Raw genomic sequence first — 13,752 nt, 5'->3', positions numbered from 1 at the left:
CCCTTGTTTTCAGAGTGTTCCTCTATTCTTCCATTCTTCCCCAACTCTTCACCCTTTCCTTCCTCCACTCAGCCCAGAAGCCCAGGGGAGCTTCTCAGACCCTGACATCCCAAGAATCTCAGTCAGCATGGGGTAAGGGAGGGAGGGGGGCAGCAAGGTAGGGGGGTGGGCACCAAGCCAGGGCATCCACAGCAATAGGCTTGGTGATAACACAATCCGGATCATGTCTACATGGACTCTGAATCTCTGGGTCTGTTTCTGCCTGTCTTCATCTCAGTTCCCTACGTGGGTCTGCTCATTCACACACACCCCACCTCTCAGAGATGTGCTGTGCCCTTAATACCCTGCTGCCTCTAGGGGCTTCTGGAAAAGAGCTGGACTGGGGACAGTTGCCTGGAATCGGTAGAGGAAGGAGATGGCAGGAAAGATAGAGAATGGAGAGACAGAGCTAGAAAAGGCAGTGCTGAGATGGGGACCTGGAGGGGATGCCTGGTGTTTGCTGAGTTATTTGTATAAATCCTTCTCTTTGTCTTTGTTTCTGAATCTCTCATACTCTCCAAGAGGGCAGCAGGAGAAGATGGGGTCCAATGGAGTAGTGATCCAAACTGAAGATTTGGAAAGCCAGGGGAGGGGGGTGGACAGAGTACTGTGTCTTTTCCCTGAGAAGGTTTGGAAGAGAAAAAGAGGGCAGGGGCTTGGGGACCCCGCAGCTCACCATCCCCCCAGCTCTCCCTTCCCCCCAACCGGTGACTCACCTCTGCAGCCTTTCATTGCATCCGCGATGGGGGGACAGGCAGGGAGGGGGGCACTTTATGAGAGGGGCAGGGGTCTCCACTCTGAACTGAAAGAAGGTGCTGAAGGTCCCCCTGAAAATGGCCGCATTAAAAAGCATCATTGCCCTATCCCCTTACCAGCCCTGTTCAGTAGAGTGGGGAGTCCTGGGGAGGGAACTGAGAGGGGGCTGGGGGCCACTGGTGGGTCTGGGAATGATGAGTAATAGGAAAGGGGTGCTCACCCTGATTTTCAGTTCCAGGGTCCCATTCTCTCATACCCCCACCCACTCCTGAGTGGGGGATGGGAGACCCAGCAAGCCGGGGGAGGGCAAAGCCGCAGAGATGAGTCACCAAGAGAATGAGAGAGAAAGAGACAGAGATGAGGGGAGACACAAAGAGAGACAGCTTCTGGAGAGACTGAGAAGGGAAAACACACACGCCACGAAGGTGATATCCACAAACTAACCAGAGAAAGCGAATTGTGTATTTTCATAATTCTGACCCAGCCTCCTCCAACATCCACCTGTCACACACAAACATACTGTTGTTATTCAGAGTTACACTGATATTCTGAGACACACCCACTTACACAAACACAGTATCACACCTAGCCTGGCAGTGTCACTCAGACACATGCTGAAGATGGGACCAGGGTAATGGAGATTTGCGTTGAGAGCCCTCGTTCCTTTTACATGGAATGGTGGGAGGGATCCTGAAGGAATGTGACTTCAAAAATCCAAGATGCGGTTTCAGGGACTCACAGGCTACGCCTTGCACACACGACGATACACAGTTGCCTACCTCCCCATTCACACATACATAGTAACATATCAAGCATCCTCCTCATCAAAAAGCCACTTGGAGTACCTGATTCTGGGGTACACCAGGCACGTTGTCCCGAATACATCCCACCCGGACACTCTGTGACTCGTACACACATGTACAGAAACGCAGACACACAAAGACGCCCATGGACACACTCACACGGACGGAAACCACCTTGCGCTGCCTCGCCTGCGTCCGCGCGTCCTGGCGCCCCCGCGTGTTACTTTTCGGAATCGCAGTCTCCGGCGCTCTGGAGCTCGGCTCCCGGGGGGCGGCGCCCAAGCTCCCTCCACCTCCTCCCCCTTCCGCGCGGTGCCCACCCAGGAATCCGGAAAGCGAGCGCTCTGGCCAAGAGAGCCGAGAGCCGGGAGTTAGACGCCTGGACTGTGGGGCTGAGGGAGGCCGGTCCTGGATGCCAAAGGGAACTTGGGAGAGAAGCCCATAGAATTGGGATAGCAGCGGACTCCCAGGTCCAGGGGAAAGAGAGACCCGGGCTTGCCAGGGCGCCGCGCAGCTGCCCTCCTCGCTCCTGAGCAACCGCTTCTTTCTGCCGCTTGGCTGGGGTGGGGGTGGGGGTGGGGGCAGCCGCGGCCAGCAGCCCTCTCCAGCTCCAGGAAGTCATTAGCCCCATTGCCACAGGGCTTAGAGATCCTCTCTAATACAGGCTGCTGGGGAAGGGAGAGGGGGCGGATAATGCGTCTCATCCCTCCCCCACTGAGAAGTGAAACAGACACAGAGGGAGGGCTAAGGGTCCGTTTTATTGCAATACAGCGGCGGTTGAAGCGACAGGGAGGGTGGCAGCGTGGCCAGGCGCCCAAGGCAGCCAAGCAAGGCAGTGCCGCACAGCCGTGCCACGTCGCCACCAGCCTCCGGGACTGGGGGAGGTGATGAAGCAGCGGCTGTCCTCTTTGCCCACCTTCTTCCACCTCCAGGCGCCCTCCTCTGCCCACGTCTTTGACTCCATCCCTAGCGACCCCTGTGCTTGCTGTCAACAAATCCCCGCCGACTGTCCATCGACCAACGACAAGTTCAAGCACTCACGGTCACACGGAGTGCGGTTCTGAGGCATGCTCGGGGCGTGGGACACCTGAATTCTAGTCCCTGCCGGGCTCCCAGCTACTTTGAGTGACTTGGAAGGCACTTTGGTCTTTGTGAGCCTCTGTTTCCTCCCTCTGTGGTAGATGTGAGGATCCACAGCTGAGCAATTGCAGCTGTTACTACTTGCATTCAAATAGAAAACTGTCAAAGTCCAAAAAGCATAAAGAAACCCGAGGAAGGGAGGGATGTCCAGAAATATCTGGAGGTGGGGGTTCCAGGGGCGCCAGAAGGCAGCCTGGTTAGAACCGGAAGACAGCCCCATACTGGGCTGAGGGATCTGCCCTCCCCACACCAAACTCTCCAGCCCAAACCCCCTGGTCCACGGCCCAGTTCAGGCCACTGGTTGGGGGCATGGGAAGGGGGCCTCTGAAATAGCCACATGGTGCAAAGTTGGAGGAAACCCGTCAGAGGGGGCAGGCTTGGAAAGATGCGACACCGGAGGGTCAACAGGGCATTATAATTCTAGGACATTGACAGGCTCTCTCACCGTACTGCACACAGGGTGGGTGATGAAAAGGTCACGGGGAAGAGGTATGGAGGAGCAGACAAATGGACCATGAGAGGAGCTAAGTGTCTGGGAGGCCCAGGGAGGAGGAGGATGGGGGCACAGAGAGAAGGAGGGAGAGGACACTGACGCAGAAGCACAGAAGGCTGGGAGGGAGGCAAGGAGGGCAGGGCCGGGCAAGCCCTGAGAGTTTGAGAAAGGGCGGGAGCAAGAAAAGTAATGCGTGTTGGGCAGCTGGGCATAGCACATCCTTCTGTCCGCTTCCACCCGCGAGGGGGCAGAAGGGAGAAGCCAGGAAGGGCAGAGTTCACTGTCAGGCCAGGGCGACGGACAAGAAAAGGCTCTGAAGCCTGGGAAGGAGCCCATTCTTTGGCCAGTGAAGGGGGAAAGGGCGGACAATAGCAGCGCAAGGGCCTCCCCCAAACCTGGCGGTTCGGATCAAGGCGTGGGCAACAGCTTTTGGGCGCGCTAGAGGCAGGATGGCCGACCGAGAAGTAAGGGTAAAAAGGTTAGGGAGGGCGCTCCGAGGAAGGCTGGGCTTCAGAGCCCGCCGCGGAGCACAGGGGGAGGGGGCGGAGCTTGCAAACAGTGGCGGGCAGGGCTTTCTGGAGATCAGCGCCAGAGGGCAGATCTAAAGTGCTGCTTCTCTCCCCTCCGACAGGAGAGGCCCTAGCTGTCGGCCTCCAGCAGGTACTGCTCTGTATAACCCTTGACCAGCTCGAGCCCCAAGCCGGCCTGGCAGAAGTCAGCCAGCTGTGACCATAACTGGGGCTCTAGGAAAAGCTGGCACAGGACGATGAGGCCGGCGAGGCGCGGGGCCTAGCGCTGCAGGTGCCACAGAAGCTGGCTCTGCACCTGCACGCCATCGCTGCCGAAGGCGTTGATGTTGAGGTAGCGCCACGTGCAGTCACCGCCCTGCGGGATGGGGAAGGGGCGCGTGCACAGCGTGAGCACGCGCGGGCACGCGCGGCTGTCCACGCGCCACTCCAGGCCCTTGGCCGCCAGCAGGCGTGGGTTGCTCTCCCTCGGCCGGTAGGGCTGCCCATCCTGGATGACGGTCCCGCCCGGAAGCTCGTCGCGCTGCACGGAGGGCGACAGCAGGAGGCGTGCCACGTCGCCACCAGCCTCCGACGATACGGCCTCGGTGGGCAGCCGCGAGAAGGTGCCAGAGACCCGCAGCACCGCGGGGTTCAAGGGTGAGCGCGGGGTGGGCGCGGAGGCCTGGAGAGCCCAGCGCCTCTTGGCGTCTTCACTCCCACATTCACACTCACGGGATCCCAGTAGGGCCCCTCGGGAGGACCAACCGTGCCGGGCCAGGTGGAGTGGGGTATGTGAAAGCCTGCCCCCGGCCCCCCGAAGGTAGCATGGAGGAACCAGGGGCGAGGCCTCGGAGTATGTGCCTGGATCCCCAAGGAGGGGCGGGTTCAGTGTGGGGCCTTGGGTCTCCGAGGGGAGGGGAAGGGTGGGAAACAGATCAGTCGGTAGGATAGGGGAAGCGGAGGGAAAGGACAAAGCCTCAGATTAGGATCTTTGGGTCCCTGAAGGGAGGCAGAATCAATAGAAGAGAGGAAGGGTCACGGAACTCCGGACGCCTGGGCTCCGCAGCCATCTGGAGTAAGGACTGAGGGTTTGACGGCTGGGAGTCGGGAGCTTTTTGACTGCCCCTGGGCAAAAGGGTCTGGGTCGGGACTGGGAGTCCGGGGCTGGGCTCACGCGCGCCCCCCCTCGGCAGAGCCTGCAGAGAAAGCAAGCCGGTGACTGGGCGAGGGGGGAGGACACCTGGCTAGCTGACCTCCCGAGTCCTTCTCACCTGCTTGGTGATTAGGCGGTATTTCTTCAGCTCCCGGGGGCCCAGCTGGTCGTCCCGGGTGACCTGTGCCACCTTGACCCCCGGGTGCTGTCGCGCCACGCCCTTGCCGCGCTCCCAGGACGCCACGCGCAGCCCCCGCACCAGCGCGGTCTCCCGGGCGTCGATCACGTGCACCGACTCCAGCGCGATCTGCGGACTGACGCGGTTAGGGGGCCCTCCGCCCCTGCCGGGGCTCTCGGCTCACAGGACTCGCCTCTTCCCACTCGCTGAGCACTCCGTCGTCACCACCTCGGGCGCCAGGCCAGACCCGGGCCTGCCCAGGGAGATCTCCTCAGCACTCGGGTCTCGAATTCCAGAGCCGGCAGAACGCCCATTCGTCCGGGTCTCGTCCACCTCTTTTTTTTTTTTTTTTCCGTCCACTTCCTGAGATGCTCCAGCTCCGCTCGCACCAGGTCCCTGAGGATCGCCACACCCCCTTTCCCTGGCTCCACCCCCAGGAGCTTGCTACGCCCCCTAGCCCCTGCCACGCCCCCGCTGCTTCTTAGCTGCGCCCCGACCTCCTCTCGGAGCCTGTCCCGCTCACCGCTTCCGGGTGCTCTTTGTGCGAGAGTTCAGTCCACTCGGGGGTCTTGACCCCACTCTTGCTCTCACCTCCAGTCTACCCTCTCCTGCCTGCTCTTTTCTGTTTATGCTTCTGCCCCCAGAAACTCAAACGAATCTTCAAAGACCGAAGCTGTCCCCAGTCCCTCCCTCCGGTTCCTCCGCTATTCCAAGTACTACACGTCCTCCGTTCTACGCTCATTGGCTGGGCCCCTGGATCCGCACGCCCTACTCTTTGGTTCCAAAGCAGACCCACTCTTCAGCATCCGGACGAGAGCCTCACCTCCTCTCCTTCCTAAGATCCCAGTCACCCAAATGTAGCTTCACCCCCTTTTCAGCAGGGCCCCGGGTCTCACCACTCCGTTATGCTTGGCCAGCACCAAGGTGCCGTCGGGATCCCGGAGCCGGCTGTGGTAGCGGCTGAGAAGGTAGTCGAGGCCACCGTAGACGCCCCCAGAGATGGCCAGCACCTCCTCAAACTCCCGTTCTGTGCCACCACGAAGTCCAACGGCTCGGCCTTATCCTCAGGCCCCCATCCGGACCTGGGGTTGGCCCCCAAGGACTTGGCCTTGGCCTCAGGCCCCGATTCAGCCCCCGGGGTCTTGGTCTCAGCCTCAGGCCCGGATCCAGATCTGGACTTGGCGGCGGCCTCCTGTGGCCGGGTGTCTGAGTGTGGCTCCGCATCTGGCTCAGCCTCCTTTTCAGGCTTAGGGGCCTCTGAGCTGGCAGCACAACTGGCTTCCAACTTCATTACCCTACAGAAAAAAGACAACCCAGTATTGTGGTCAGAGCCCCTGTTTCCACATGTGGCCCCCTACACACCCAGTCCCCACAGCCCTTTCCTCCACAAATGCCCCTTCTCTTCTGCTCTCCACACAGACCCTGGGAATACAGGGCCTCCTGCTCTGACCAGCTCCCAGAGCTCCCAACGCTTCCAGGGCTGGGACCTCAGCAGTCACAAATCAGAAACCCCATGAGCTCCTCAGACACTGTCCCGAGATCTCCTTCACCCCCAGTTGCTCCCAGGGACTCAGACAAGGGGCAGAAGGCCCTTGGAGGGGTAGAAAATTGAAAGGGTCCCCCCACCTCTCCAAGACCTCTGTAAGAACATGAGAAACCACCATCTCCACTCCCCCTACAAAAGGGGTCCCTGGGAAAAACAGAGGGTTCAATCCCCCCTTCCTACCACTGCCAGTCACAATCCCAGGGCAAAGGGGGGGTGTAGACTCCAGATCTTCCCCCTATTGCCACTCCAGTACCCTCCACTCCCACCTCTGACACATATATTCAAACATAAACCAGAGTGGACATTAGAAAATTTCAAGTCGTTCCTCCCAGGCTTATCAAACCCGCCTTTCCCTTCCTCCTTCCTCCTTCTCCATAGGGAGACCTGGCTCCACTCTAGGGCCAGATGGTCATTTGGGAAAGGGCTCTGTTGGAGCTCCTGCAAACAGAATGTCACCTAGATCCCCTATGCCCCTCTTCCATTTACCTTCCCTCCAGAGAGTCTCTTCTGATTTTCTCTCTCCCTCTGTTCTTCTTTCTAAATTCTTCCTATAATTCTTACCCTACCTCCTACTCAAGATTTTCTGTGCCCTTCCTATTCTCATTTTTGGGTTAACTCCTCTGGATCTGTCACCGTTTGGCCTCCAGCTCTTCTGTTTTCCCTGCCAGAGCCAGGGCCAAGAGAAAGCCCCCTCCCCAAGTCCTAATGACTCTTCATTTCCAGACCTCTCGTCTCCAGACAAACCAGATCAACCAATTAAATCCGCTTCCTCTCTTTCAGCCAGTTATAATAGTCCCTTCATATAACCTACCTTAAGCCTCATTAACCAACATCCCAGGAGACACATATATCAGCTACTTTGTGGGGGATCATGTTGGTTTGGTTGTTTTGTTGTTGTTAACAAGAACATGACCTAGGTTTGGGAGAGGGGACAAACAATGACACCAAGGAGTTTAGGGATGGTCTTAGCTTCCATGTCACAAACATAGCTTACATAAACACAGCATGCTTGCTATACAGTTAAAGCTTCAAAACAAGAGCCCCGTTTCCCTCTTTCTTTTCAGCCTGATGCTGTTGTCTAAGGCCCTCCCAGGTAATCCTTACCTGGATGAGGTAAGACAGCATCAGGCCAATATCATCAGAGAAGAGGGGAAGCCCGACTCAGAGGATCTTAGAGCTCCTGCTAGAGCCACCAGAGACCTTCAGGTTCAACCCACTTCTTTCACAATGAGGAAACGGACACCCAAGGAGGTTAAGATCTGGCCTAAGGTGACTCAGCTTGGATCGAGCCAGGCTAAAGTTTAAGTTTTCCTGGCTCCCCGGCCAGTGGGGGAGACCTCTTTTTGGTGTATTTGGATCTCCAAGCCCAGCCTGAAGAGCAAAGGATAGGAATTACTGGGTCCTTCCTTGGCAGGAGTCAAAGGTCCCAAGTACTAAAGGCTAAGAACCAGAAATGGGATGCTGGGAGGAAACCCCAGTGCCCTCCCCCCACTGTCAGCACTTCCATGCCAACAACAAGCCTGGGGCCAGCTCAAGCATCAGATTCCTTGTGGCAGGCTCTGGGGATGATGGGTCTCAGAAAATGAACAAGTTAGCTTGTGGCTTCCATCTACATTTCCAGGCAAACTCACCAGCTGTTCACGGGTCCCTGAAAAATACTAGCTGGTAGTTCTCTGCTGAGCTCAGCAACTCCCCATTGCCCCCAAAAGGGACAGAATGTGAGAAACTTGTAGACAAGGACACATCCAACTAATTCAAGACATTAGGCTTCCATTACCCTCCTTCACTTTCAAGATGGGGGAGACTCTTTCCAAAGGGTGCATCTACCTACATCTTGGATAAGGTTGTTTGTAAGGGGGTCACAGGAAAGAAGAAAGAGCTTGCAAATTCATCTCTCTCATTTTCTTTCTGGGCACTCCTCTACACCTATTCCCTCAGAATAGCGCCCTCCAACCTGGCTCCTTGAACTATCATTCCCATAAGGTGTCTAGACAGAGGCAGCCCTGTGCTTCCAGGGCACTGTGGGAGATGTAGCTCAGGCATCTCCAGGACCCAGCTCCAGGAAGAGGGGCAGCGCTTCCCTTGCCCTCTATATCCCCGCATCCTTGGATCCATTCTTTCAATCTTATAAATATGAATGATCACTCCGGGAGGGGATGATTACAGTCCTCGCTGGGCATGCTGGGAGGCCCCCACCCCACCTCCACCGCACCCCACACACCTGAAATTTTGATGCCCTTGAGGTCGACAGCTTCTCGGAGCTGGAAGAGGGAGGAGAGGGAGCAGAGGGAGCAGAGAGCGGAGAGGCGGAGACAAAGACAAAGCTACACAAAGCGCCCAAAGAAGAGAGCAAAAAGGACAGGAAGGGAGGCAGGAAGGAGACAAAGGCGGACAGGGAGGTGTGGGGCAGGAGAGGATGGGAGAGAGGAGTGGGAGGAGGCACAGATACCAGACACAGACATGACACCTCGTGACTCGGGGTCCAGCGGATGCCAAAAAAGTCCTAGCACTGCATGCCCTCCCCAGGGAGACCTAAACAGAAAGCAGCGACACACCTCCTTCTCCCCACGGTGGGCGAAGGAGGAAGGGGTCAAGGGGAGGAGAAAGCCAGAAAAAGAGTCTGGAAGAGAATAGAGACCTCGGGAACAGAGGCAGGGGAGTCAAGATGAAATGGGGCAGATGCAGGGGATGAGGAAGATAGACCAACGAGCGGTGGGGGATGCCCCAGGGCCACAGCCATGGATTAGGGGGCTGTCCTGGAGAGTCTTCCCCAATCTTTCCTCTGCCCCTTTCCAGGAGTGAGGAGTGGGAGCGGCAGGCGGAGAGCTTCCGAAGGAAGCTGCCTACTTGGTAGGGGTCCCCGTGGGCGCCAGGCTCTGGGGACAGGTGGGAACGCAATGGCGACGGGGTGGGGGGAGGGATGACGGACGGGAAAGTGCCTTTGAACATCTAGGCAAAGTCCCGGTCCCAGTTATCTAGGTCACCGGACCCGGAGGGGTAGGGCTGTAGGGGGCGCAGCGGCTGTTTTGCCCTGGGGGGCTGTGGCCTTCTGCTGCCCCCATTCCGTGGAGGAGGAGCACGCCAGCCCCCAGCCCCCAAGGCCCGCGGCCCCCTACCTCGCCGGATCCGGAGCCCGGGCCGGGATGCCGAGACACGGAGCCGGGCCGGCCACGCGGACAGCGAACGGTGCCGGGAGAGGGGTCACTTCGGAGCCCCGAGGGTCGAGTTCGGGTGACGCGCGGGGACCGGAGCAGTCCCAACTCGGAGTTGGAGTGCGGGTGTGGGGTCTGCGTCGCGGCTCAGTCCCGCACGCGGGCGCGCGCTCCGGGAGGTTCGGGGTTCGGGGGCTGCCTCCCGCAGCGACGCTCTGCTGGGCACGGGCGGCAGCTCCGAGGGGCGGAGACCCTAGTGGCGCGGAGGAAACCCGGCCCGGATCTGGAGTGGACTCGGGGCGGCCTGGGGGCGGGGGGGCGGAGAGCAGGTGCCGGGGGGCGGCGTGCGGGCCCGGGAGCGGGCGCAGCTGGGTGACCTCAAGTCCCGCCGACGAGACTCCGCCCCTTGTCCCGGCTGGGCAGCGGGACTAAAGGTGGGAGGTGCCTTGGGTTTTGACGGAGGGGGTGACTGCTGGCTGAGTTATCGCCCCACGCCCCCGGCACCTCTACGCTCTGTCCTGGTCCCTCCTCTCCTTCCCCCGCTTTCGCAGACCTCCCTCTTCCAGGGGCCACCCCCTCAAACTAATCCCGTTCCCCTGACCTCCCGCTGCCAGATAAGTCAGAGCTACTGGAAAGGGCACGCAGAGCCCTGGGGACCAGGTCAGAAAAACTGATGGAGGAAATTGGAAACCCTTGCAGATGGGGGTGCAAGGAGACACCCGGAGACAGAAGCAGAGAGGCTAAAGGGAGCGGAGCCAGGCCAAGACCGGTCAGAAGGGCCACCGCTCCCCGGGGGGCACAAAGTAGCCTCGTCCCGCGGGTGCACGGGTGGGCTCAGCTCACGCTCAGCCGCTGGCCATCAGGCAACAAGGCCCTCCGCAGGGCAGCACGCAGAAAGACTCCAGGTACACCCACGAACCCACCCCCCTCAGCACATGAACACAGACCTCTGCACCCACGCACGTCCGGAGGATCTGCATACATGGTTCTGCACCCATTGCTAAACCGGGCGGGTGGAGGAAGGGTGGGAGGGACAGCCAAGTGTGGACTTGGAGCACTGCCCCCACCCCAAGGAGCTGGTGGTCCAGGCTCTTAACTCCTGAGCACGTCCCCTCCCCCTGGAGATAGAAACCACCTGCAGTTCTACCCTGTAAGGAACCAGGTAAGTGAAGGATGTGAAAGTCCTATAGTAACTATAAAGTGCTGCAGAGAATATTAAGGTCTGCTGGGCATGAGGGCCCCTCTCCCTTGCCCTCCCTCCAGGGTCTGCCCAGCTCTCCTGCTCCCCCTTCCCACCAAAGTTGATTTCCCACCTAACTTTTCCCACTTTCTAAAAATACTTTCCAAGGTGATAACTCCATTACCTGCTAAACTGATCCAATGGGCTGTACTAATGTGATCAGGTGGAGGTTCGTGTCCCGTTCCTGGGCTTCCATACACATGGCCACACCAAGGGTTAAACGGATGAGAGTCATCCCTGGAATTCTAGGCCCAGGTAGGCCAATAAGTAACTGATAAGTCACTTAACCTTCTTCTTTTTCTTGTCTTTTTTAAAAGTTTTTATTTATGTAATCTCCACACCCAATGTGGGGCTTGAACTCACAACCCCCGAGATCAAGAGTCGCAGGCTCCACCGACTGAGCCAGCCAGGGACCCCTCTTCCTTTTTTTTTTTTTTTTTCTTAATAGGACTTCCCCCTATTTCTGATTTTTAAAACTGCTAACACACTGCACATCTCACAAAGCTGCAGTTAAGGTGGAATATGCTCAATTGTGGGATAGCTCCTCAAAAAGTTATAGGTGTTAGAGGACAAAGTCAGGAGTGGCAGGAGGGAGATGCAACCATGCTCTAATCCCTCCCTTTTCGCTAGAAGCCTCGCCTTCTGCCACCAGAAATTCTGGGATTGGTCCAACGTTCACCACTTCTGTTCCCTCAGCCAATGAGAATAGAAAGTTTCCCGAAGTTGCTAACACTTCATGTCCCAGTCATGCAGAATGAAGAAGTTGCTAACACTTCATGTCCCAGTCATGCAGAATGAAGAAGTCGCCACTCATTGGTCCAATCAAAAACCATGTGGTTCCAAAATCACCACACTCAGACTGCTTCCGTCCCGACTCCCCAGGGAGATCAGGGGGTGGTGGTGGTAAGAGGTTGGAAGATGACTAATCTTCTGGCTACCCCTCCCGGCAAGAGAGAACAAGAGGCTTTCAACATCCTTAAGTGCTTTGAGGATGCAGGGAGGGGGGCCATCACCTTGTGCTACTGGGCTTTAAAATCCGCCAAGGTTAAGACCGGTGGGGATGGAAGAGTGGAGTGATCTGCTTGCTGGTAGAGACGTGAGAGTCCTAGCTTCACATGTCTGGGTTCCAGGTCCCCCACCCCCACCCCCTTCTGGTGGTGAGCCACAGAACCACCCAGAATGTTTGCACAGCACTTCGGTTTAATTTTCACAACACTGTAGGATGGGTGAGGCTGTTTAGTCACTTTACAAATGAAGAAAGTGGGTTCTGAGAAGTCCCACGATGTGGGCTAGATCCCATAACTGGCAAGGGACACTATGAGGGCCTCTGGCTGCAAATGCAGACCCCACCGCCCACTCACCCCTCAGAGGTCAGATGTACTTTGTGAAAATGCTTTGCAAACGGCAAAGCACGAAATAAACGTCAGTGCTGTTAATGCTGGAGATTTCCCTTAGTTGCTCTGAATTTGGTGAACACTGTCTTGGACTTTGGGATCCATACTGGCTTTGACCCTCATGCTGGGCTTGTTTATTTGGGTCTTTTATATTTGGAAGTGCCTATTGTGTGTCTTCTCTCTGGACAGGTGTGCCTTACTGTCAGTTGGGTAGTATCATTGCTCCCTGTCCTTTCATTTGGGCCCATCCTCAGCTGCAGGGCCCTCCCTATCCCCATCATCGTCTTTAACCGCTCCCCTTCAACAGACCACCTTGGATCTTCTTCCCTGGCCTCTGAACACCTCCGCATCCTGGGATTCTGATGACCAGGACTTCCTCCTCCAGATTTTTGGGTTTTGGGTTAAGGCAGACGCTTAACCAACTGAGCCACCGAGGCGCCCTGATGTTAAAGCTATCTTTATACCTCTGGTACTTCATTCAGGTCTTGGCACACAGTAAGTGCTTAATAAGTATATTATGAAAGAAGGAATGACTTCAACTTAGTTCTAGAGTGGGGGAAGGTGAAACCACCTTTGATCATTTATCAAAGGTCACCCACTGGGTAGAGGTAAAACCAGACTCCTGGTATCTTAACCCCAAGCCAATGCACAACCCAGCCTCACGCTGCATTTCTAAAGGTTCAGTATGAAGGCTTGTGCCTAGAAGTTCCTGAAATTCCACATCTTCTCTCCCCACCCATCACCAGGTTCCTCTCTCCGGTCCACATGAACCAACATTGGCTGTAATGTCTGTCATTTATTTGCAAACATTAACGTCGCTTCGATGGGTCCATTTCTGCTCTCGAAGAGCTCAATTGAGCTAGCCATCAAAAAAACCCCACCACTCTTATTCTAGAGACTATCTAACACACCCCAAAAATAGAACAGTATAATGAAGGCTCACTAGCCTATCATCAGCTTCAACAATTATCAGCTCATAGCTGATATCGTTGGACACCGCAAGCACGCCGATATTTTGAAACAAGTTTCAGACATCATATCATTTCTGGTATTTCAGTAAATCTTCATCACGGTGATAGGGATGGAATTGTGTCCACCCCCCAATTCAAATGTTGAAGGTGTGACTGTATTTGGAGACAGGGGCCTTTAAAAAAAATTTTTTTTTTAAGATTTTATTTTATTTATTTATTTATTTATTTATTTATTTATTTGACAGAGAGAGAGAGACAGCGAGAGAGGGAACACAAGCAGGGGGAGTGGGAGAGGGAGAAGCAGGCTCCCCGCTGAGCAGGGAGCCAGATGTGGGGCTCAATCACAGGACCCTGGGATCATGAGCTGAGCCGAAGGCA

General features: G+C 56.5%; 1 protein-coding gene across 1 annotated transcript; it reads right to left on the bottom strand.

Annotated features, from left to right (window-relative positions):
- Positions 1–3,870: 3,870 nt before the first annotated feature.
- On the bottom strand, positions 3,871–6,362 carry NAT16 (N-acetyltransferase 16 (putative)). The gene is given in 5 exon segments (XM_021692416.2): positions 3,871–4,440; positions 5,012–5,200; positions 5,968–6,104; positions 6,107–6,134; positions 6,225–6,362. Coding segments are annotated over 5 exon segments (1,062 nt in total).
- Positions 6,363–13,752: the final 7,390 nt, after the last annotated feature.

The sequence above is a fragment of the Neomonachus schauinslandi genome, chromosome 5, assembly GCF_002201575.2.
Source record: "Neomonachus schauinslandi chromosome 5, ASM220157v2, whole genome shotgun sequence".
Lineage (NCBI taxonomy): Eukaryota > Metazoa > Chordata > Mammalia > Carnivora > Phocidae > Neomonachus > Neomonachus schauinslandi.
This window is presented reverse-complemented; position numbering and strand designations above follow the sequence as displayed.